The 24360-nt window shown below is 44.0% G+C and overlaps 1 protein-coding gene across 1 annotated transcript in view; it reads right to left on the reverse strand.

The window, feature by feature from the left end:
- Window positions 1-24360, reverse strand: part of KNDC1 (kinase non-catalytic C-lobe domain containing 1) — a 575645-nt gene that overhangs the window by 377395 nt on the left and 173890 nt on the right. Inside the window, exon 7 of the mRNA XM_085606188.1 lies at window positions 14223-14337. Within this exon, the coding sequence (XP_085462314.1) occupies window positions 14223-14337 (115 nt within the window). The remainder of the gene's footprint in view (window positions 1-14222; window positions 14338-24360) is intronic.

Below are 24360 nucleotides of genomic sequence, written 5' to 3' on the forward strand. Positions count from 1 at the left end.
AGGCAATGTGTCTGAAGCATCACAGAGGGTCACCAGGTGGTCATTGAGAGGAGCAAGAGTTCTCCCACTAGTAATGGGTGGAAGAATGACCAGAGATGGAAGATTGGAGGTCCAATGAGGAGGGTGATAGAGGGAAGCAAACAGGGTCACTGGGCAACCCCCACCAAGATGGTTGGGGGAGGGGGCAAGAGGTACCGGGATGGAGTCATGGTGGTAAGACATGGGGAAGAGACAGACTAGTATATAAGCTGCAGGGTCAGAGGGACCCCCTCGGACCTTGCTACAGTCAGGTCAGGTCCATACTATTGAGGCGTACATTCAGCAAACAGCTGGATGGTGGCCATTGTCCAGCATTTCAGCTCTATGGGGCAGGCTGACTCGGTGAGCACCCCCGACACAAGAACATAAGCAAGTCAACACAGACGGCTGACTGGAAGATGCCTGAAAATACGGTACGACCAGCTCAGACTGTAGAAGAGGGGAAGGATGGGTGGTTGGCCAATAAACTTGGACATTTTGGATGAGTGTGATGACCAGAACTGCGACTACAGGTAGGAAAGGGCAGACAAACACAGCAAAGGGGTTTGTATGAGGGACAAGGGTGAGTTGGGGAATGATGAAGAAGGAAGTCCAGACAGTAAAACATCAGAAAACAGTGTTTGTAGGAGCAGTTCGGGGCTGGGGAGAGGTTAGGGACAGGAAACACAACAACTAAGGGTGACATACGATGGAAACACCAAGGAATTGTTTTCATAGGAGCAGTGGGGGGGTCGAAGGAGTTAAGGGAGAGTAGGCACAATGAGAAAGGTCGGCATAAAGCTTAAGCACCAGGGAATCACGGGGGTGACTCTTCAAAGAAATACGCACTGGTGCAGATGGATGCGAAGTGTCCAGAGGAAACTGCTATGTTCTGCTGGAGGAGTGAAGTACAGGAGGACACAGAGAAAAAGGCCTAGAAGACTGGAAATCCAGAGGCACAGTGGGGGGAGCCAGAAAGTGAGTATGGAGGAATTGGTGGGCTGCATAGTGGGGCAGATGACATGCATGGCAGGGTTAGTATGACAGAGGGGTGATCTCAGAGTGTGCAGCAGTGGAAAAGTATTCGTCAACATCCAGATAGCATCATGGGATGTATGAGACAGGTGTTTGGAGCAGAAAAAATGGACTTCTTCTATGGAAGCACAGACTGAAGAGAATGTTGATTGGCATAATTGGGGGGAGTGAAGTGATACCAGCAGAAGGGTGTACAAAGATGAATTTTGTGGTTGAAACTGACCCATGGGGTGAAAGGACATACCAGCTGAAGGGGTAGGTCAGGAGAGTAGGTTGGGTGTAAGTTCAAAGTGACCAGAAGATTGGGAAGGTGACGAAATTACCTGGACCCTTTGGGAGGTCATCTTTTGCTCAGCATCAAAGAACAAATAAGGGCAAATGAATACGTAGACATTTTTAAACTATTACAGAGGCAGAGAAATCAATTGCAAATAAGGTTGTCAGGCAGAAAAGAGAGTTGACCAAACTTCTGAAAGTACCATTTAACATTGATACTTAGAGGGTAGCCTTCACCATATTCACAAATCTCACAAGTGAACAATTCCCAGTGAACAGTGTGGAAGTACATGCATGTTATTAGGGGGAGCAGCATAGGTTATTGGGGTTTTGCATGGCTTCGGTAGTGTGAGGAATTTTGTTCCCCAAACTCCGTGAAACCTACAAAGTCATAGGCCGATTTGAACAATGAACATTGTTTCCAATTTAGGATACCAAATAGGCTGTTAATCATAGTACATACAGCAAGTGGCTTATCACTGCCGTACATGAAGTTTTGAAGGGCGTCCAATTCCAGGGGTCAGGAGGCAGAAGGAGGAAGTGCGCTTAGGCTGGGACCATTGGGATCATGCTGGAATTTTAGTACATGGGATGTCATCGGATCCTTTGCAGATGTCATCAGGACTGGTCAAAATTCAGCAGTAAATATCCCACCACATAGTGCTTGGGAAGACAAGGTCAGCACAGAAATGTCAGGAGTTGAGGAGATAACAGAGAAGTGGTGGGAAAGAGCCATTACATCGGTTATACCTGAATAAATGAAACCATAGTTGATACAAGGCAGAATATAAATGTACACAGAGAAGTGTCAGAGGAGATGGAAGCAGGGAGGATTACAGACCCATTTCAGATTTGAAGACAACATCTTCTCTGGTTATAAAGGACTTCTATAGATGTTTGTATAGAGCAGATTGACAGAGAGAGTTGGTTTTGATGTGTTTGCAGTGGGATATTCTGCTCAGAGTGAGAGACATTGCTGTTTTGGACAACGGGGAGTATGATGTGTTGACTCATTCACAGTGGGTGAGATTCTGTGGTTTGGTGCCTGTTGGACTTGGACCTTTTTGGCTAAAGCTCCTTAAACTTTTTGACTTCCTCCTAGACCTTTTTTATGACATTGTGTTGCCGACTTAGATGCTTTGGGCACTTTGCCACTGCTGATCAGTGTCAAAGTGCAAGTGCTTCCTGTATAAAGTGTTATGGTAATTGGTTGTCCATAATTGGCATGTTTGTCTTACTACTTAAGTCCCTAGTAAAGTGCACTGTGTGTGCCAGGATAGAAAATACAAATGCTACTAGTGGGCCTGCAGCACTAATTGTGCCACCCACACAAGTAGCCCTAAAGAGAGATCTCAGGCCTGCCACTGCAGTGCCTGCACACAGTTTGTTAACTGCCTAGTTGTCCTGACAAGGGCACCCACTTGCCAGGCCTTACCCTTCCCTTTTTATGAACATCCAACACCCCTATAGTAGGCCAAAGGTAACCCCCCCGGGCAGGGTGCAGTGTATGTGAGAGGTAGGACATGTACTTAGGTGTGTACCATGTCCTGACAGTGAAATACGGCCAAATTCATTTTTCACTGTTGCAAGGCCATCTTGCTCATAGGACAGAATTGGGAATGCTGTGTCCCATGTTTCCAGCATATCTTCCCATAGGCATAAGAAGGAGAGGTGGAGTTTAGTGTGCCTGAACTCAGAATTTAATAACTCATCTTTTTGTGAAGATGGTTTTTAAATTGTGTGTTTAGAAACCACACTTTTAGAAGTGGCTGGATTCTTGTCTTAAACCATCCTGTGTGCCTCTGCCTGGCTGTATATTGACTGTCTGGGTTTGGATGTGACAGGGTCTGGGGAGTGTCCTGACACCAGGGAGGAGTAGATGAGACAGCACAGGCTGGCCTGCATTTGGTGTAGTGGGAGGAGTAGCCCCTTTGATGCGAAGAGGCCTGTGCTGGTGCCACAAAAAGAATGGCTCCACCTCCTACTGAGTGTCTGTGGTTCAGAAACCTCAGTATCAAAGGAAGAAGGTGTGCACTGGCAGGAAGACACCCAGAACTGGTTTGGACCGGGCTCTGAGCCCCCTGAACACAAAGACTTCAAAGGCATTTAGGGATAGAAATGTAAGAGCTGAAAACCCTGAACTCAAGAATGCAATCCAGACTGAAAAAGGATTGAAACTACTTTGTGATCAAGAGGAACCTCTGGCAAGGAAGAACAGCCGAAGAGACTGAAGACAAGGACTGCCCTTGCTGTGTGTTCTGGGGCTGGCTGGCAGTTTGCAGATTGGACTAAGGAGAGGACAATGGACTTTGCTGTGCGCTGTGTCCCCCTGCTTGAGAGGACTTTGCTGTGTGCTGTGTCCTGAAGTAACTTGTCTCCAAGGGTCCGAGGAGAGCTGGTCCCCTGTTGTGGAAACTCAGGAACATCAAAGTTTCCAACCGTGTCTCAGCGACGCTTGGTGCGTGTGCTTTTGCATGCCTGGGACTGCCGTGTGGTCTGTGGTGATGTTTACGAGGTTCCCCATGACCGCATTGCCCCCGCAGCGTGAAACATCGTCCACGCTGCTGCATTGCTGTTTGTTGCTCGAACCGTCATCGTTACTGAGGCTGTGAGTGAGGATCGCAGCCGCCGGCCCGAGCCCCAAAGTGCTAAAGGATGTCTTGAAGCTAAGGAAGCTGCAAGTTGAAAGGGATCGTGATCGTTGTTCGCCAAGAGGAATCTCCCCAAGATCGTCAACGAAGGAGAAGGCAGTGCTGTAACCAGTCCGGCTACAGCGTCGCCTAGCAATGGAGCTGCAACGTCGTCGGGCCGCCCAGCAGGACATCCGACAAGCGGAGAAAGAGAGAGCAAGGCAGCGCACCCTACAGGAAGGGCTTGGATTCTGGTCGGGAGCAGCAAGCGTGTGTGACCTGGGGAAGCGTGCAGGAGGAGTACAGGAGTGCTCCGATCTCGCTCCAGCTGCACCACGTTAGACACGCTGAGTACCTGTCCAGCAGTACCGGGGCCGCCTCTTTAAGCTTACGACCGTTGTCTCTGCTGTTGGGGCCTAGTGGTGCCCGAGTTGACCACGCAGATTGGCCGATAGCCTTATTCTTGCATTAAGGACTACAGTATTGCTTGCATTACGAACTGCCTGATTCTTGCATTACGAACTGCATTATTCTTGCATTACGAACTGCCTTATTCTTGCATTACGAACTGCCTGATTCTTGCATTATGAACTTCCTGATTCTTGCATGACGAACTGCCTTATTCTTGCATTACGAACCGCATTGATTCTTGCATTACGAACCACATTATTCTTGCATTACGAACTGCATTATTCTTGCATTACGAACTGCGTTATTCCTGCATTACGAACTGCATTAGAACTAGCATTAAGGACTGTCTGATTACTACATTAGGAACTGCATTACAAACTGCATAGCATTGCATTAGGACTGCATTAGATCATCGTGAATTGCTCATTAATACCGCAAGAACCTACAAGTGATTGCTGGCCTAATAACCGGCAAAGTGAAATATTACGAATACGCATATGTTGGGTTTCTATTGTTTGGTCTGATTGTATTCCTTTTGATAAAGATATCACTATTTTCATAAAGCCAGTGTGGTGTCCATTTGTGGTGTTATCACTGTGTTACTGGGAGTGTGGTTGCAAATACTTTACACATTGCCTTGGAGATAAGCCTGGCTGTTCATGCCAAGCTACTGGGGGGTGAGCAGGGGCTATCTAAGAGTGTGTCCCTCCTTTCCCTGACTAGAAGCAAGGGTCCCTATTTGGACTAAGGTACCTACCTCAGCCAACTAGAGACCCCCAGTTTTAACATTGCCTGAGGCAGACAAGAGAAGCATGCCTTATCTCAGGACTTGTGGGAGATCAGCCTAGGAGAGATATGCAGCTGGAGGAAAGGTCTGAAGCAGAGTTGACAAGGAAGTGTTGCAGGCGGTAGTGGGCTAAGTTTGTTGGATTGGAGACAAGGTTGAGGGAAAATTCAGGAAGAGGGGTGGAGGACATATGGATGGACATTATCAACTTTGTGGTAGTGAAGATGCAGAAGGGTTTGGCACCAGTGACAATTGGGTGGATGATGGAGGAAATTAAATTTAACGAAAATGTTTGTGGGGTTACAGTCCATGTGAGGGAGAAATCAGGAAGAGGATACTGGAGTGGTAGGCCAGAGAGAGTGGTAAAAAGGGGGACCCCAGGAAACCAGTTACAGAGGGGATTTTGAGAGGTTTGGTGGTCCAGGTGAGATCAGCATGTGCATCCAGTTGAGATGCATTGTTCTTTGGGGAAATATTTACAGTACTGAGCGTCAGGGAATTTCAGTTATCTGATGTGGTGGGCAGAAACTTATAAAGGTTTACAGATGGATAACGTGAAGCGAATGAGTAATGGGATAGGGTTTAGGATACATTGATGCAAGACAGACCATAAAGAGGAGGGAGAATAGTTTGGCTTAAAAGGTCAGGAGAAGAGGGCATTCGGCCAATGAAGATACTGGAAGGGGTTCTGAGTCTGAGAAGGAAGGGCACCTGGGCCACTATTTAAGCTTGTGAATGGCTCCAAAATAACGAACAGGCAGGTCTTAGAAGCATTACAGCAGTGTCTGACGCTAGGAGGTTAAAGCAAGAAGGGGTTCAAACTCATTCATTCAGAATAGGAGCAGTGAAAGAAGGTTTTCTGGTGCGTTTGTGAGAAGGGCTGATGAAAGATCTAGATAGATGAGGGATTAGTGAGTTTAGGGACCGCTGGGATCAGAGAAGGGTTTTAACGGCTGGCTTTTCCTCTTGAAAGTGCATGTCAAGAAAGGTAGAAAGAGAGAGATGTGGATTTGTGATCCTTCAGTAGTGAAGTGGGCCGGGAAGCAGGCAGTTCTATGGACAGTTAGACCTGAAAACATGTGGTTCAGATTGGGAGAAATGAGGTGTGGCAGTTGATGTGGGAGCTGAGAGCAAACTGGCTGCGGCCAGGCGTAGTGGTATTGTCTCACGGGGAGAGCAACTTAGTTTATTCAATTGGTTTGAAAGAGGTTAAAATGATGAAAAAAGAGTTAGGCTTTCGGAGAGCAAGATAGGAGAGGAAGGAGTTCTGTTGGGCACAGCTTTTGTCCTTGAGAGTGTGGAGATAGGCATAAATACCAGGCACAATAAACTGGGCACAGAAGGAGATTAACAGAGAAATGTTGGTTGTTTCCAAAGCCAAGGGAATTAAGGTTATCAAGCACATCACACTGTGTATGAATCTCCTGTTTAATTTGGCAAAATTTGGCATGATGGAGTACATTTGTCATTACAAGACAAATAGATCATATCTGGAGAAACTAATGGAGAGGACTGGAGATTCGATAGCATGTGATGAGAAGGTGGTAGGGAAGCCTGAAAGAACACCCCAGGGGAATGTTTATCTGGTGGCAGTGTGAAGACTCAAAGAATGACAAGATGGCTAAGCAGGGGAAAAGGAGACAGAGGAAGGAGAGCAAGAGAGTGGAAGAATGAAGAATCAAAAGGAGGGCATTATATGTAGGCAGGCTTCACAATTGAGAAAATGGTGGGGAATGGAAGAGAAGTACACAAGGAAGTTAAATCATAACTAATGGAAATGTCCATCATTTGGTTGGTATTCATATAGTGCAGTTTTAAACTGCCATTTTGACCCGGCACATTAAACCCTTTGCCAGGCCTAAACCTTCCTCTTTAATACATGCAAGCTACTCCAAGGCAGGCTCTAATGCCCATAGGGCAGGACGCCTGATATTAAAAAAGAGGTAATGAATACTTAAGTTTTACAAGTCATGGCAGTGAAAAAACCTCAAAGTAATTTTTTTGCTGTGGCAAGGATAGCCTCCAATAGACTAACACTGGTTTACTTATTACATTTAATAAGTGCTAAATTCGGTTTGGAGGCAGCTAGACAAATACATCTTCTACTCATTTTAATTGTGACTTAAAATCCTCCTCAATGGTAAAGTCGGATTTAACATTATTATTTTGAAAATGCCACTACTGGGAAGTTGGCATATTTCTGCTTATGCCAAATGTGCCTTTCTTCCATTGTCTCTTGACTGTTGATGGATCCCCCTACTGGGAAATGTGTATTGGAAGCAGACAGTGGACAAAGGGGCTGGGTGTTGAAGGGACTGGGGTTTCCTGACAGGATGGTTGGTGAGGAGCTGTGCCTCTGTCCTGATTGCACCTAAAATAGTAGTGATGGGAGTGTACCCAGCACTCCCTGACCTCAAAAGAAGCCTACCCTGTAACTGGCAAATATAACTCATACCTGCACCTGCCTGCCCTCTGTTTCACTAGCCAGACTGGAGCCAGTTCCGGGGGGGGGGGGGGGGGGGGCGGTGACCGGTTTAGGGCTAGACAAAGGTAGCATCCATGCTCACAAGCTGGCACTGGGCAAAAAAGTGCCATCCCCAGAACCTCAAATCAGAACACTTCTAGATCTGTGAAGACTTAGAAGAACTGCCCTCCTGTCTGAAGACTGGTCCCAGGACTAAGGAAGTGACTTCAAAGGTCAGTTTACTAATCCTCTGTTTGAGCCACAGTGACACAACAAGCTTCCAAAAGCCTTCATTTTTTTCAGCTGACAAGACCCAACTGGACCTGACAAGGGGTGGGTGGAAATTCAGCTCTGCCGGCGGAGTTCCTAGAATTTTACCCACTCCACGTTTCGCTTGGAAAGTGAAGTTCCATCAAAACTCAGCCAATCGCTGCATGGCAGTGTTTACTCTCTTGCATGGTTCGTCAATGTTAAGTTGGCGAGCGTGAGCGGGAATTTGCTTCATTTAGTTTGATTTTCGGGAGCCAGAACACCCCCCAGCGAAATTTCTCAATGCGCTGGTCATGGCAGGTCGTGACTATTTGCATTGATATAGCTGCTGCTGGAGTAGAAAATCTACCTGGTGCGCTGCATGGTGCTGTTCGCGCTACAGTGTGGAACATGCTCCCAGCACTAAAAATCAAAACAAGCAGCACAATGTGATGTATTGCGCCCGCTTGTGGAATTCTGCTGTACCTCGTTGAGTTTTTATGTAACTCTGCGGAATTTTATGGTGTGACCTGATTTCCTCTGCTGGCCTCTGTGTGAGTGAGCGCTGACCACCAAGAGCTGTCCTTAAGGTCCTGGACCCTTGACTGGAGTGATAATGTACTTTTCCCTGTTAACTGAAGGTTTCACCACCTTTACCCTTCAGATGCTCAGCTCCTAACTGCAGGCTTTACCGGACCCGACCCGACCCAAGCAATGCAGAGCCCTTTGGAGCGATGCAGCTCCCACATGAAATCCTCATCAGAACAAGCACAGCACCATACAGAACTCTGCAGAGCCGCACCATGCACCTACTTCCCGAATGTTCCAGTGGATCCGTCAAAGAGTGACACAGTGATCTGGAGAGCCACACAGCTCCTGACTAAAAGCCTCACTGTATCCAACTCAGCTAGATACAGGATGACGCAGAGCCCCACAGAGGCACGCCACACCTCCCTCATAACAAAGTCAGAAGATAAAAATTCAAGCAGGAAGTTACTAGTCCTTCATTTGGGCTGCACACCATTGCAGTCGGCTGAACTTGTGACTTTGTCCCGGTGCGATGCGACCAGATGCCAGCAGTAGACACTATTTTTACCTCAAACTTTAATAATGTACAGTTCATATTCTACCGATTGGACTTTCAAGGTTTTTGTGCCATTTTATTCATTAAAATTTACTCTATCATTATAAATAGGTTGGGATGCAAAAATACTTAACACATTGCCTGTAAATTAAGACTGGCGGTTTTTGTGCCAAGCTACCAGAGGATTAAGCAAAAGTTTATTTTGTGACTTTTGTGGTTCACCCTGACAAGGATTATGATTAATATTTGAAGTGGGTTCTCAACACGGACAACTAAGAATCTAATTTCTTACAATAACGTTTGGTTAAGGTCATACATTTGGGGAGAAGGGGTAGGAATGTTTTGGTGGGAAATGCAAAGGGGAGCAGGGAAGAGTTAGGAGTAAATATTAGGACATTGTTTTGGGCATAATACCATGTGCGGCTCAGCTGAAGGTTTTCGGGGTTAGCCCTGAAAAGTCAGAATAAACCAGCCTTTTGCACACAACATTAACGGAGGGGCATGGGGGCATATGTATCAAACGATTTTGTATTCGCAAACACTGCGAATCGCTAAAAAACAGCGTTTGCGAATACAAAATCGCAAAACGCGATGTATGAGCAATTTTCGCATCGCATTATTAAGGAATCGCTAATTTTGCGATTCCTTAATTTTGCGTAAGCATTTAAAGAATCGCAAATTGCGATTCCTTAAATGCTATGTAACTAGCACCCAAGTTGTGCGATTTCACCTTAAGAAATCACAAATTACCACCAACTTCAAGTTGGTGGTAATTAGCGATTTCTTTGAAAAATTCACTTTTTGGCATTTTTCAAAGTACCATGTGGCGCACATAAATGCCCTTATGGCATGTATGTGCACCATATGCGCACACATGCTCATTTCAGGGGTGCATCAGGGTGTCATCATGACACCCTTGCACCTTAGAAATTATTCTCAATTTGCGATTAGCAAGTTGCGAATCGCAATTGGAGAATGACTTCCCATTCATTCCTATGGGCCTCCTGGCCCATAGGAATGAATGGGAAGGTATTCCTTAATTGCGATTTCGCAATTTGCTAATCACAATTAAGGAATATTAAGAATCCGCAAAATATGTGCGAATTTTTAAATACATCCCGTTTTACAATTCTCAAATAGCGATTCTCAAAAAATCGCTATTTGAGAATCGCAAATACGGTTTTTGATACATATGCCCCAAGGTGATTTCCCTCCCAAATATGATTTTAATCCCCATTCCCAGCCCTTTGGCTGAACAGCACCTGTGCTTTGAATTCCCAACCTACAGCCATGTGTCAGCAGTCTCCACCTTACCTCTTTTTTCACTCCCTTCTCTCCCCCAGGCTCAATCCACTCCAATTGACTCAAGTATATAGGTTTTCCTCTTCAGTGTCCTCTGCCTCTTTAGGAGGCTACCCGTGCAGCACATTGAACGGCCAGCACCTCCTCCCTATACCTCCAAAATGATCTGTGAACTTAGATTGAGGTTTCTTTTACCTTTTGTGCAGGTATAAAGTCAGTTATGTATACAGGCTTAGTTTGTTTTATTCAGACCACTATAGGCAGCTGCACAGCTTTTTACACATAAAAGGACCCTAACATGTGCTATCGTACATCTCTGCACTGATTTGTGCAGTACTTTTCCTGCACCCCCACTTTTGCATTCAAGCTCCATGGGCAGAAGGATCACATTAAAAATAGCAGATGGTAATGAATTTATTCATAATTAAAGCTACATGGAGTGAAAACAATGTTCATTATATTATAATACATATACTTGCACAGCAGGAGTTTTCAGTGCAGGCCCACTGAGTACATGGGGGGCCATTTAGCTGTTCTTGAAACATCTATTTTTCTATTTTAGATTGCTGCCTAATTCGGTGTTTTTGTCTGAACCTTTTTATGGTGCTCAATTTACCATCCACTAAAGGCTGAATGGAGTATATGCATTCTCAAGCTATGAACCTGTGTTAGACAGATCACATTATTAATCACATAGAGCCAATACCCCTATCTACAGTGTTGCAGGAGCAGTAGAACTGAGAGTCTGAGGTGTCTACTACACCCCAAATATAGCTGTTTTGCACTACGAAACCAGGGGATCAGGGCCCATTATCCCACGCAGCATTAGGAACCATGGCACTCTTGTATGCCACTCTAAAATCCACTCCTCATGAAAGCCTGCAGATGCTGCCTCTTTTTTCGCTGCAGCTTTGTCGGTCTTGAAGCAACTGCTCTGATTCCACCTTATGCGCACTGCCCGATCTCGTGTTCGCCCTCTGTCCTGATATATTCTGGCCTTCTGCACTTCTCTAGCTATTCCATGATCTATGCTACGTTTTTATTTCTTCTGTTAGCTTGGTTTCCACTATGGTTTCCAACATGTCCTCTAGTATTCATACACTTCTCTCCTCCCGCTCCGTCCACGTCGGCCAAAACTTTAGGAGTATTTCTGGACAGCGATCTCTCCCTGAAAACTCAGGTTGGAGCTGTGGTGTCTAAGTGCTTCTTTCAAATGCGTAAGATTAGGAAAATACATTGTTTCCTCTGCCATGACGCTTTGAATCAGGCCATGATATCTACAGTTCTATCCCACCTGGACTATTCCAACTCTGTATACCTAGGCATGCCACACTACTTGCTTAAGCGCCTACAGATGATCCAGAACCAGGCAGCACGATTGATATATCGTCAACCTAAGTGGCATACAGCTACCCCCCCTGTTGAGGAAACTACATTGGCTCCCAATATCACAGCACTGTGCCTTCAAAACGGGGTGCCTCATTTTTAAATCTTTGCATGGCAGCAGTCCTGAGTTCATCAATAGCTTGATACTCAGGCACACTCCCATACGCAATCTAAGATCTGCTCATCTCTCACTTTTTTCTGTCCCGGGTTTCAAACGGGTACGCCAAGGAGGCTGCAGATTCGCCACTCTCACCCCCATATTATGGAATTCTTTTCCACTAGAAATCCGATCCTGCACAGACCTCTTCCAGTTTAGGAAATCCCTAAAAACATGGCTATTTACACAGGGTTAGCTTCTGTCTCTTTTGACAGCCTTCTGAGCCTCAGCGCCATGAAGCCAATCGGCGTAGGTGCGCTCTATAAATTCCTATTAACATTAACTTATCCATTCACTGAGTTATCCCATCTCATCCCAAATTCTGTCTTCTTTCCCTTTGCCTCAATCCATCCTTCACTGATAAATTGCTTTTCATATAGCAGTTAACCACACTTCTACAGTTTCCCTGTGACATAAAAAACATACTAACGGTACTCCATTTTCTGAGCTTGGCATCTGCCTTGTTGAGTTTTGAACTGTGACAGGCAGATCACAACACCTGTCGGCAGAAAGCTGTAAACCACTGACACACCGTGTCACTTTGCAGATTTTGTCTCACTCCTCCTTTTGTAGCCTGTTTCAGTCAACTGCTCTCCCTCTGCCCCAACACCTACGGACCTCCCACACCTTATTTCCACTGTGGTAGTTTAGTTTTGAAAAACAAAAAAACTAAGCTGAGCAGCTGCATTAAACATGTGGATTTGTCAGAAAAACTACAAAGCTTTAGGAGAAGACATTGTGAAGCCGTCTCCTCTGAAGGCACAGAGATCTCTGTCAGGCAGATGGAGATCACTGATATGGGCTAGAGAAAAGATGCCCGCTAAACAAGGCCACATTTGTGGATAAAGGGAGACTACTACACGTAAATTAAAAGGTGCTTCTCCAAACTACTGGCTTTGTTTTAAAAAAATAAGAAAACGCAGGGGCGGCTCCTCCGCTAAGGCGGTGGAGCGTTGCCCCACTGTTCTCAGAGCAGAGCAGCAAAAATAAAATGATAATAAAATTTTTTGTGGCTGCAGGGCTGGGTTAGGGCGGGCAGGGCTTATAGCACAGGAGGAGAAGTGGTTTGCACACTCTCTAAGTGCTCATGACTGTTTGGCCGTCCGACCAAACAGTCATGCTCACTTTGCATGTTCCCTGTCCACGTCTGAGTGCCGAACCACGGCCCTCAGACCAATCAAAATGCTCGAGGAGGAGGAGTGTGGCTCAATGGTTAGAGCGGCAGACCCTGAGGCAGAATTCTGGCCAAGGACCAGGGTTCGATTCCCACCTCGGCGGGGCTCGGGCTCAATTTCCTCGGACCTGTCTATTCTCGCCTCGGTGCCTATTCTAATCACAGGCCCCATGCTGCAACTCTGGGCAATAGCTTGCTTAGCCTCCACACCGGCCCCAACAGCGCTAAGGATGCCTGGCTTCACCCTGGGGGTACCCAGGAGTGGACACTTCACAGGGAAAGCCAGGAGGGGTTCCACGGCGGTATGAGTATCAGCGCCAGGAAACCGCAAAGGCGACACCGCAAGGTGGCCGTCTGGTGACAGTGTGCTCTATAAGTACCCTGACATTTACATTTACATATCTATTGCAGCATTGTGATTGGCTCAGGGGAAGCGGGTGCCCCCTGCTGCCGGGACTGCAGGCAGAAGGAAGAGAGGCGGCGGCCAGCGAAACGATAAGTGGTATTTTTAATTTCTTTCAACCCACTGGCTCTCCCCACCCCCAGCTCCCCTCCCCCACCCTGCCCTCTCCACCGCCGTTCGGTCAGCCGCTGCTGCAAAACCGGCAAAGTGCACTGGAAATAAAAGCCATTCGATAACTGGGAAAAGTAAGTGGCTTGCAGGTTCTTCAAGTAAAGCAAGGCAAAGGGCAAAGCAAGGCACAGGGCAAAGCAAGACACTGCAGAATGGCCATACACAGAGATCTACCTGAATGAGCAAATCCGGGAGATTTACGTTTGCAATTAACTTGTTTTTAGGATAAGCTGTCCCTCTTTTCAGATATGTTTAGAAGTTTTACGACATCCAAGAAGAGCTCATGTGTTACTTGTATTTTGCTTGACCAAAATGTATGCTAAAACATGATTGATGTGACATTTAGCAAAACCTTGAAGCACTAATTTACCTCACTAGGCTAGTTTGAAAGCACAATAGAACTTTCAATCACTTGAAAAAAAGGCAACATTCCACCCGTCTATCAGCGGCTGTCGGTTGCGCTTGTCATTACTTTTAATTGCAGGTGCAACCTAACTTTGTCATTCCATTTGTCAAACAACACCGCATTGATTTTTTCGGTACCACATTGAGTCAGATTCCTAACCGACGTCACAAGAAGGGGGGGGGGGGGCAGAAAGGCAAAAGACCCTTTCAGGTCAGCCGTATGCACAATGTACATCTACAATTTTAAAGTAATGCTTGCGATTACAATACCTGGAAACTCTATGTAGGTTTGTAATGTAAACAAGCACTCGTGACATAAAGCCCAGAGCTCGTCTTCATTCAGTGGCTTTCCATGCCAAAATAGAAGATCTTTCAGGGAGGTCCACTAAAAATAGAAACAAATTGAGTTATTAACAAAAGTTAGTTCACATGATAAATGTGTATGGATCGTAGAAATACATTTTTATATCAAGATCAAGGAAAATAACATGATGTTCTTTCTCTACTTATCAGCATAGTTTAGGCACAGCATCTGAAATATTCAGTATGTATTACAGAAAATGGAAATGAGAAATCAAAAGACGTACCAGCAGAGAGAGATTTCGTTTTGTTTGGTGCTATTTTAACGACTAACACAAGTTCCACCTTTTGGTTGTGTAAACTGCAGCATTATCTAATCTACTGAGGTTCCACAGGCCAGCACAATCCACTCAATGAGATTCAGAGTTATTCAAGTTGTGAACTCTAACAGAAATTATTTCAAGACATACTTCAAAACTGGAAAAGATGGATGTAGCGAGTAAGGTGACATCTGTGGGGAGAGGAACGAGGCTAGAGGTGATGCTGTGGGTGAATGGTGTTTAAGTGACTATTAAAAAAGTGTAGCACAATTAAATCTGCAGTGAAACAGTTCAGAGGGTCACTGTTCCTGCTGTAGCAATATTTATGGAATGTGATTGTGGCAGGTTACAGACTTCCATGGTTAGGATGGTGGGTTAAGGCTCTATCTACAGAGACCAGTGTGTAACCAGTGGGTGACTGTGAGAAAGTGGACTATTAGTTGGGGTGATTGGGGTCCATTGCAAGAAATAAAGTAACTATCTTGTTAGAACCAGTTAAAGGTTTCAGAAAATTAAACCTGAGCTCAACCGCTAATAGTTAGGGCACACAGTAGACAGGCTTAACTTAGAGAAAATGTGTATAGTATATTGAAATACCAATACAGTTTAAAAACAATCAAAAACACAACACAATAACATTCTCACTCCAATTTAGAACATTAGAGAAAGATTTAATGAACATAATTACACCACAATTACAAAAATCCATGAAGGGGAGCTGGAGATAAGAATTTTTTAAGATTTTGGGAAAATGTGCCAACAAGCACAACGTGCAAATGGTAGACAATGGTGAGGTGGCCTGGGACCTAGGCGCTATTTCAATCCAACCATGAAGAAGCATGGGTGTGATAGACCTACTAGCTTCGACACAGTAAGAGGTTTTACCCTGGGACTTAGTATCATTTCTGGAAGTCCAAATCCTTGAGTGGTGGGAAGCAACAGTCTGTCTCTGAGGAAGTCCTCACAAAGTCAGATGGGCGTTGGACGATTGTCCAGCTGAATCCATTGATTTTTGGCAGGCAATGCTCATAGTTGGAGAAATTCAAATTGCTCACCCTGGGAATCCTCTGGATGGCTAGATACTTGTGGCACCTTTGCCAGAGCCAGATTTGTATCTTCAGACTTAGTCTCTTTTTGGAGCTCAGGATCCTCCAGTGGGGGCAAGAACTGTGTCAGTATCAGATGATGAGTGGATACCTTCTAGCTTGAAGATCAGAGCCGGACTGGGAACAGAAACCGGCCCTAGCATACTGCTCAGCCGGCCCCCCCTGGGGTGAGGGGGAGTGCAGCTGAGCAGTTTGCGAGGGACGGTTTTGGCCGATTTTGTTACAGGGGGCCAATATTGCCGACCCCCTGTAACAAAAACGGCCCCCCAGGGGCCCAAAACCGGCCCCCACCCTAGCTGCCTACCAGGGAAACGCCCGGTGCCCGCTATGGCCAGTCCGGTCCTGTTGACGATGCTTTAAGAGGGGAAAACCTGTTTCTTTGATGCCGTGAGGTGTTGCCTTGGGCAGATGGGCTCTTGCAGTTTGTCCCAGTCCCCAGGATGTCCTGGAGTTCAAAACATGTCTCTACCCCAGTTTTACAGAGGTGATAGAACAAGTCCAGTTTGACACAGCCATGGTTCCCAGGACCTCAGGAACAGCCCATGTATGTCAAGACTCACTCCAGCAGAGGCCACCAGCATCGTACAGGTGAGGTCCAATTGGTACTGGTCAGTTGGCCTCTTCAGGGAAAAGGCCTCTTTCAGCTTATAGGGCCACTATAGTTTGCACATGAGGTCAGTCAAATGACCCTTGAAGTCCACTTATTTGGCCTGGGTACAAGTGTGAGCAGGTTCAGCCATTCAGACCTCTTCACAGGCCTTATCCTGTAGGTGCAGTCCTCCTTCTGTTCTTCCACAGATCCAGAGCGTTCTGATGAGGGTGTATGGGGATACGCCATTTATGTCTGGGACTCCTGTCCCCTCCCTAACCAATGAGGTTAATGTTCCCAGGGATATCCCTATCCACATTTGCAACAGATCCTGCTTGCCCTATTGAAAACAATCCACCGTCTCCCTCACTCTCAAAATATAATATGGAGAAACCTTTCCCTGCTTTTGCAGGGCTTGTGTGTGCAGTCATAGGTGTGGCAAGGGTAATGAGCAGTCCTCGCCTCCTTGGTCCCTTCATCCAGTACTCAGGGCAACATTTCTCCCACTGAGAGGCAGGGAAAAGGGCATTCAAAGAAACCCTCATTACTGCAAAATATCAAAGTAAGAGAGTGCCTAGGAAATATGAAACAGAAAATGCAGTGAAAAGTCTCTGACGTTGATGGTGTGGGCAAACACCTGGTGTTAGTGGTGTTATGGAAATGTTTGCTTATGAGTAGGCCTGGGCGGTAAATTCCATTCCGCTCGTGGAATTTGCGGAATTTGGGTAATTTCGCGTTCCGCGGAGAACGCGGAATTGCCAAAAATTCCGCGATCCACGGCTTCGCAGAATTTTTTGCTTGTTCGCACTTTCAATATGCGTGTTCGCAAGATATTTCGTGAACAGGAAAAAAGCATCGCAAACGGGCGGAACAAGTAATTCCGCGTGTTTGCAGCACTTTTGCGTGCTCGCGGAGCTTTTTTACCGTTTCGCGGAGCTTTGCGTAGAGCGACTACGCAAATTCCGCCCACCCCTACTTATAAGACAAGTGAGTTGGTCTCCTAGCCTGAGGGTTTTCAACTGAGCTCTCTCTTTGCTCAGATTGTCTTCTTACAAGTTGCTGACATTGACTTTCCCCACCCTTTCATAGCACCATTTCCACAACCTCATTGTCCTTTAAAAGTCAATGCTCCAAAAATTATATTATCCGAAGAAAGCCAAGATTTCCATCTGAGACTTTTCCCAAACATGCTATGGAGTGCAAAGAACAAGTTTACCTACAAGAGGACATTGGTAGTCTGTTTGCATTGTGTTGTGTATCAGTCGCTGGTATATAAAGATTTCACAAAATTGTGTGATCATTAAAAATCACACAGAGGGCCTGGTTTTGAAAATGTCTTCAAAGAGATTTATAAAAGAGGCTATTTATGGCGCGCCACTGTTTTAAATTCCATTTTCCAATTTAGTGTTGTGCTCTTTGCTAGTTCTGAAATCTCTATAAACAGCATCTATGCCTTTTCACACCAAATATAGTGTTTGGAATTTAAATAATAATAATAGAGGAATAGCTTTCACAAAATATCATTTCGCAGAATAGGCAACTACTATGAATTAATTTCCCTCACCATTGTCAAGGTTTCATAATGGAATCTGCAAATTATGAGTGTCTTGCTCTTGTTTTCAGTGGCACAAGAATTCATCAAGTGTATAAATATTGTTAAGTTAATGTTCTCCTTTTACCCTAAACAAGCTCTTTACAGTTCCACTTGAGTGCAGGTCTTTGTAACCGATGGAGTGATTTGAACAGAAAACATCTTTAAGAAGTGTAACACATCATTTTTTGATTCAAGAACAACACCCCAATCAACAGGCACTCACGTTCTGTTGTTTGCATTTGCTGTAAACTGTTACTGTCTGCAAATGGCACGTTCAGAATAAATTTTTACTGTGAATGGCGAGTAATTACAAGAAGTGGCATAATGGTGTAATTTTGTGAAATGTGCCTAACAAGTTCAACACGTAGTTCGTGAAATTTAGCAAATTTCGCTGATGTAATTTAAAATTTCACCCAGGCCTAAACACCAGTCTTCCAGTGTTGACCTCTATCAAGTCTAGGCAGTAGGCACGGCTTCACCCCTGTACTGGGGAGAGGGTATTTTGTTTGCGATATTTGCGCTGTCCCAGTTCTGCCAGGTGCACTCAATGTTAAAAGAACACTGAGTGCCACAATGACATTGTGCTGTGAAAAAACAATTATCAGCATTACAAGTTCTAATATAAAGGTATTTGGGCACAGTTTGTGGTAAATGACATTGAATTTACAAAGGCCAGGCCAGTTACTTGCCACCTTATTGAACTCCAAGGGCCACTTTTGCGTAATTTTTAACATGGGAAAAGTGACGTACGGGTGGCGCAAGGGGCTTGTAAATAAGGCCCCAAATGTTTAAGGACGATAAAGCTCAACCTAAAAAGGCTTACAGCCTCCAGCCATATAAACGTCTTCATTAGCTTCAACGTGCCATGAGCGGTTTGTATAACATACCTTAGAGAATGGCTGAAAAGTGACAATCAGCATTTAAGAAGCATCACTAAAGAGCAGAGGGTAAATGTCAATGACATGACATACATTCCAGAAATTCAATACCTGCGGAATGCAATTGTAAGAGAAGTATTTGTTGGGCCTTATTTCTGGCTTACCCAAAAATATATTTATTGGTAATTTTTATGAAAGTTTCGCTTCTCTATAGGACGTGACATTGGAGGATCATTTGAGGAAGACTAATGTCAGACTACCAATCTCAGCTGAAGCAAAAATGCAAAACTGCCGCAAAGAAACAATACTATGGGCATCATTTATGAGGTTTTGACGTAGGGCAGTGCTGCAAGAAATCTTGCTGTGCTGCCATATGTCAAAACAAAAGGGCAGGAATGCGCCATATCCATGAGATATGGTGCATTCCTGTCCTTTTCCCTTGCGCTGGAGCACAATTGGCTGCCATGCGCCAATGCAGGCATCCTTTCACTATGGTCCAAGAGGTGCCTGCGTAGCAGGGCTGATTGATTTTCTGCACAAAATCAATCAATTCAGGTGACTTCCTCATTCTATGTGTGCAATGCAGCACACATAGAAAAAAGAAAAACGAGGAGAAATTAAAGCATTTCTTGTTGTGCCTCCCTAACGCCAACCCTGGGGTGGCGTTAGATTCTGATGTATTCCCAGGTTTACGATTTCTCATAAATTCGGGAATGCTTCAGGGCCTCATTTATGAGGTTTTGACATAGGGTAGCGCCACAAGAAATCGTGCTGCGCTGCGCTACGTCAAAAAAAGGGCAGGAATGCGCTGTATCTATGAGATATGATGCATTCCTGTCCTTTTTCCCTGCGCAGGTGCACAATGGGCTGCCTTGCGCCAATGCAGGCATCCTTGCCCCATGGTGCACGGGTGCCTGCGTTGCAGGGCTGATTGATTTTGTGTAGCCTGCACAAAATAAATCAATTCAGGTGACTTCCTCTTTTTACGTGCGCAATGCAGCATACATAGAAAAAGGAAAAAACTTGGAGAAATGAAAATATTTCTCCTCGTTGTGCCTCCCTAACGCCATTCTAGGGTGGCGTTAGATTCTGACGCATTCCCAGGTTTCCAATTTCTCGTAAATCTGGGAATGCTTCAGATTCCATGGGTGCTGCTTGGGAACCCCCTCAGCAACACCCATGGACCGCCCCTTTCACGCAGTGTTCTGCGTGAAAGGGGTACATATTTACAAGGCAACGAAAAGCCACGTAAAGTGGCTTAACCTAGCCTTGTAAATATGCCGGGGCATTGTGCCACCGGAACGTCAAAAAAGTGAGGTTCAGGTGGTGAAAAAGTGCTAATAAATGAGGCCCTAAATATTCAGTTAAAAGTCGGATTCTTCCTAGTTTTTAAACCGTAACCCGATTATTTCAAATAAGGCGTAATGCATGACTATAAATCAGCAGCACTATCATTTATCGCATGCGCACTGGATGATGCACATTATAATATCAGCCTGTGCTGATTATGTGTGGGAAGGAGCAAACGCGGCTATTTACATTTCATTTATTGGTAAACAAAAAGGAGAAACAACCAATCTTTGTAAATAATGAATTTAATATTATAACCAAGCAAGCATATTTTTTCAACTTCAATAGTGATACTAAATTCGCCATGTCTTAATTTAACCTTTGTTTAAGTAATCTTGAAGGAATTATAGAGCTTTAATTTGCTAGTAATTTTCACATGAAAACCAGCTTTCATTTTCTTTTTTATTCTAATGATTCTTGTCATAAAAAGTGAGATTTTGCGCGTGTTCATTAAACTACTTATAGTCATATTTATAGGTGACAAGGACGCTAATGAGCAGAATCTATGTTTATCTAGTAGAGACAAGAAAATATATTTGAGTAACTAAAAAAAATGACAAAAACTATGACATCTGCGCGACAGTTAAAGAGATGGAGACTTTCAACGTCATGCTAAAGGCAAGAGTGTGGAGGAAAACGTTTTACAAGAATAAGAGAAATAAATAAAACGTGTTTCTTCGTTTACACCAATGTAACACCCCTTGCACAGAAAATCCATATCACATTAATTATACATTCCATGTATATACCTTGCATGAGGGGTAGACAACCAAAATTACAGAGTGGGTGACGAAAGCAAAAACATTTTTGAGAATTTTACCATGGAAAGGTAATTTAAAATTTAAGCAACAACTTAAATTGGAAATTTCAGATGAGGCAAATCCAGAGAGGCCTGAAGTTTGCTAGAGCAGGAATAAAGAAACAACAGGAGTGTGAGGCAGTTCCAAATCCCAAAACGTACCTGTGTATGACAGAACACCAACCCCAGGTTCCCTACAATAGAATTGTCTAATTTATTTAATTTAATTGTTACATTTCAATGAGATGTAGAAAAATCTGGCTAGCAAAACAATACATTATCAGAAAATTGTTTAAGTAAACCTTTCTCCTCGTGAAGTTTTTCAAGGATATGTTATCTATATTTCTAATACTAGGGAAGCAGAAACATGCAAAATCAACATAAAGAAGCCTGCGAGAATATCCTTTCATAAAACACTTCAAGAAAGCTAATAAGCCAGCAAAGAAAGAATTATCAGTTATACAATGACAAGTTAGAGAGTATGGGTGTGAAGATAGAAGTTATATTTCAGAAAGTGAAGATATTTGTCTTGTGCCTATGGAATTCCGCGGTGATTTCCAATAGCCTTACAATGTACAGTAGTGGGTAGTTTAGCTAAAATGTTAACATAACTCCACCTCAGCTTGTACAATATCACACAAAGAGAGTGTGTGTATACTCCAACATAAAGCTAGAAATTCCATTACAGATTTTATTTGGTGCTATGAGACCCCATCCAAGGGTGCACAGGATGCACTGGGTCTACTGGGATCTAACCATGGGCTTTGAGGTCATTTGCCAATAGTGTCCTGGGGTCCCTCCAACTGTGGCTCTAAAAACTGGGCAAAGTGCTACACTTTCTGCACTTGACTGATACTGTGGGCGATCAGTAAAAGGCTTCTCAAAAAGGAAGAATGGTGGGACCAGAGCACAGAATATAACAGTCAAGCTGTTCCAACCCAGCGCTAAGTTTTTTAAGAGAAAGAAAGTTCTTTACTAACACAGCATTCCTAATATACTACACATTCTTAAGGTGGTTCTATTACAGAGTTGATCACACCTACTTCACAAGCCCCAGGGGATTAACCTAGGTTAATATGCCAAGGTGCCGCTTTGGTGTTAGTGTGACTACAAGCATACCCTACCACCGGAGGACCCATGAGGCAAACGTTTGGTCATTTGCATGTATTAAGCAGTATGCCAAGGGGGTATTAAGCAACAAAACAGGTGCAATCAATCCATATTTTTATTTTAGCATGCTGAGTGTCTTCTGGAGTCATATTTGAGCATTACCTTAGGAGTGGAATCAGGGAGATAATTTCCTTGGTCCTGATGAAAAGCCTTGGGACAGGCTTGAAACATGTAGATCCATAGAAAGGCAGGTACATTATCATCTAGACTTCCCACCTTTTCTTTGTTTTTAGGTCGAGCATTCAAGACCTCTTGAATGTACTTTAGTATATACTTATATGTGTATGTACTTTGTGGGCTCTGGCGATCATCCCTAGGACTTGCCTGCTTCCACTTAGGGACTTTCTTTCTGTTCAACTGCCTCTATTTATCTGTCTTGATAGAAAACAACCAGTAGAGGTCAGTAAAATACCAGAATTGCTTTCTGCTTAGGGACTTTTTTTTTTTTCTCTGGCAACTGCCTCTATTTAACTTTCTTGATAGAAAACAACCAGCAGAGGTCAGTAAAATACCAGAATCACTTTAGCATTTTCTAGATTCCAGTCCATAGACATTGTCTTCCACAAGCACCCGTAGACAATAATATTTTTTTTAAATCTTGTATTTTCAGTGATATGACCACCGAAGGCCCTGAGTTTATATTAAAAACAGAGCTCTGGACTATACCATTTCTCGCTAAAAGGTAATTTTTCTCTCCATGCGCTCCCATACCTGGTGTGTCACGCAGTTTGGTGCTTACTTTCCCTCTATGTTAAAGAACAGTAGATGTTTCAACACCCAGGCTAACGTGCTTCATAGCTAAATACATATAAGGTCCCAAAGGCGAGACCAATGGCATTGCAAATGCTTGTTTATTCATACCACCTAGAGGATTGATTAAAGGATTTACCAACCTACTAGGCAGGTATTTTTCACCCTCTTCACAAGATCCCTCCCTCTCCTCTTTACTTCCATCATCTTATTATACTATTCAGTGCTCTTGCGTACTTCATAGGACGCAGCACCCCTCATTCGACAGCAAAATGGGAAGAACCTGATGATGAAGCATGCCACCAAGTGGCAACCCTGGTGGGTGAGGGTTATCTAAAAAAAACATAGGTTTTTCCCATCATCCTGTGGAGGGTTAATCTATGACAGAACGGACAGGCCTTCTGTTGTTTGTTAGAAGTTAATCAGTAGGAGGATGGACCTTTTCGTCAACTTTACCTCTTACCTTCCCCCTCCCTTGTTTTTTTATGATAGTATGATGTAATGGCCAAAATGAAAGTCTGAATATCAGTTTCAAATGCAGTCTTCACTCAGTAAAAGGCTCCACATCCATTTACCATACAAGTGACTTTCTCCTCCAAACAGATGCAATTAAAAAGGGTCTGTAAATCGAAAGTCTTTGAAGATATGCCATAGAAATATGTCTACTATTTTATCCCAGCAAGACATGAGACTGAATCAGTGGGCAAATCCATTGTTTTTACTTAGTATATGCAACTATGGAGGTTAAGCCCCAGAATATGATATCTTCAGGCCAACAAAATACAAATTGAAGCACATAGTTGTACTCATATTAAAAATTTAAAACACCAACCCAGGAGGAGATGAGAACTTTTTCATGCCTTGAAATTATTAAGCTAACACAAAAATGTAATAACTATTTGATTATCTGGAATAAACATAGAGTTTTGTCACAGCTCTTGCGTGAGTCTTAGGCGGTTCATCATTAAAACTACAGTCACTTATAGATAGGTCATTGAAGCAAGGAACAACCACATGTAGAAACCATAATGGCTTGTAATCACATCACTGAAAAATCAGATCTAGTTCTACTTGCAAATAAAGTAATTGTGTGAAATGGTGGCATTCACCACACATGTTAGACAAGTTACTGTACATTTTGTTGAAGTCTGAAGTAAAAATGCTCAAACATTACTGCGAATACTTCAATTACTAATATTCCAGTTGCGCTATATACAGACAAAGCGATAATCTTGGCTATGACATGCAACACTTATGAGACCCCAACTTGCCATGGGGAATGAAAGTCATAATTAACTTACATAGAGCAATCCTAGCCACACACAAACAGGACCCTCTCCGTGGCCTTCTGTGTGCCTACCACATCTGACCTAAAAGCCTTCTATGTAATTATAATTGTATTTATATAGCACTTATATCCCTTACGAGGCACTGAAGCACTTTATCGGCGAGTAGCATGCTACGCGACAAATGTGACTCTCTAATGAGAAACAGCATCCTCTTGCAGATGTCATCACAACATTCCATTTGACCTTCAAAATATATGCTAATA

The sequence above is a fragment of the Triturus cristatus genome, chromosome 1_2 (assembly GCF_964204655.1).
Source record: "Triturus cristatus chromosome 1_2, aTriCri1.1, whole genome shotgun sequence".
NCBI lineage: Eukaryota > Metazoa > Chordata > Amphibia > Caudata > Salamandridae > Triturus > Triturus cristatus.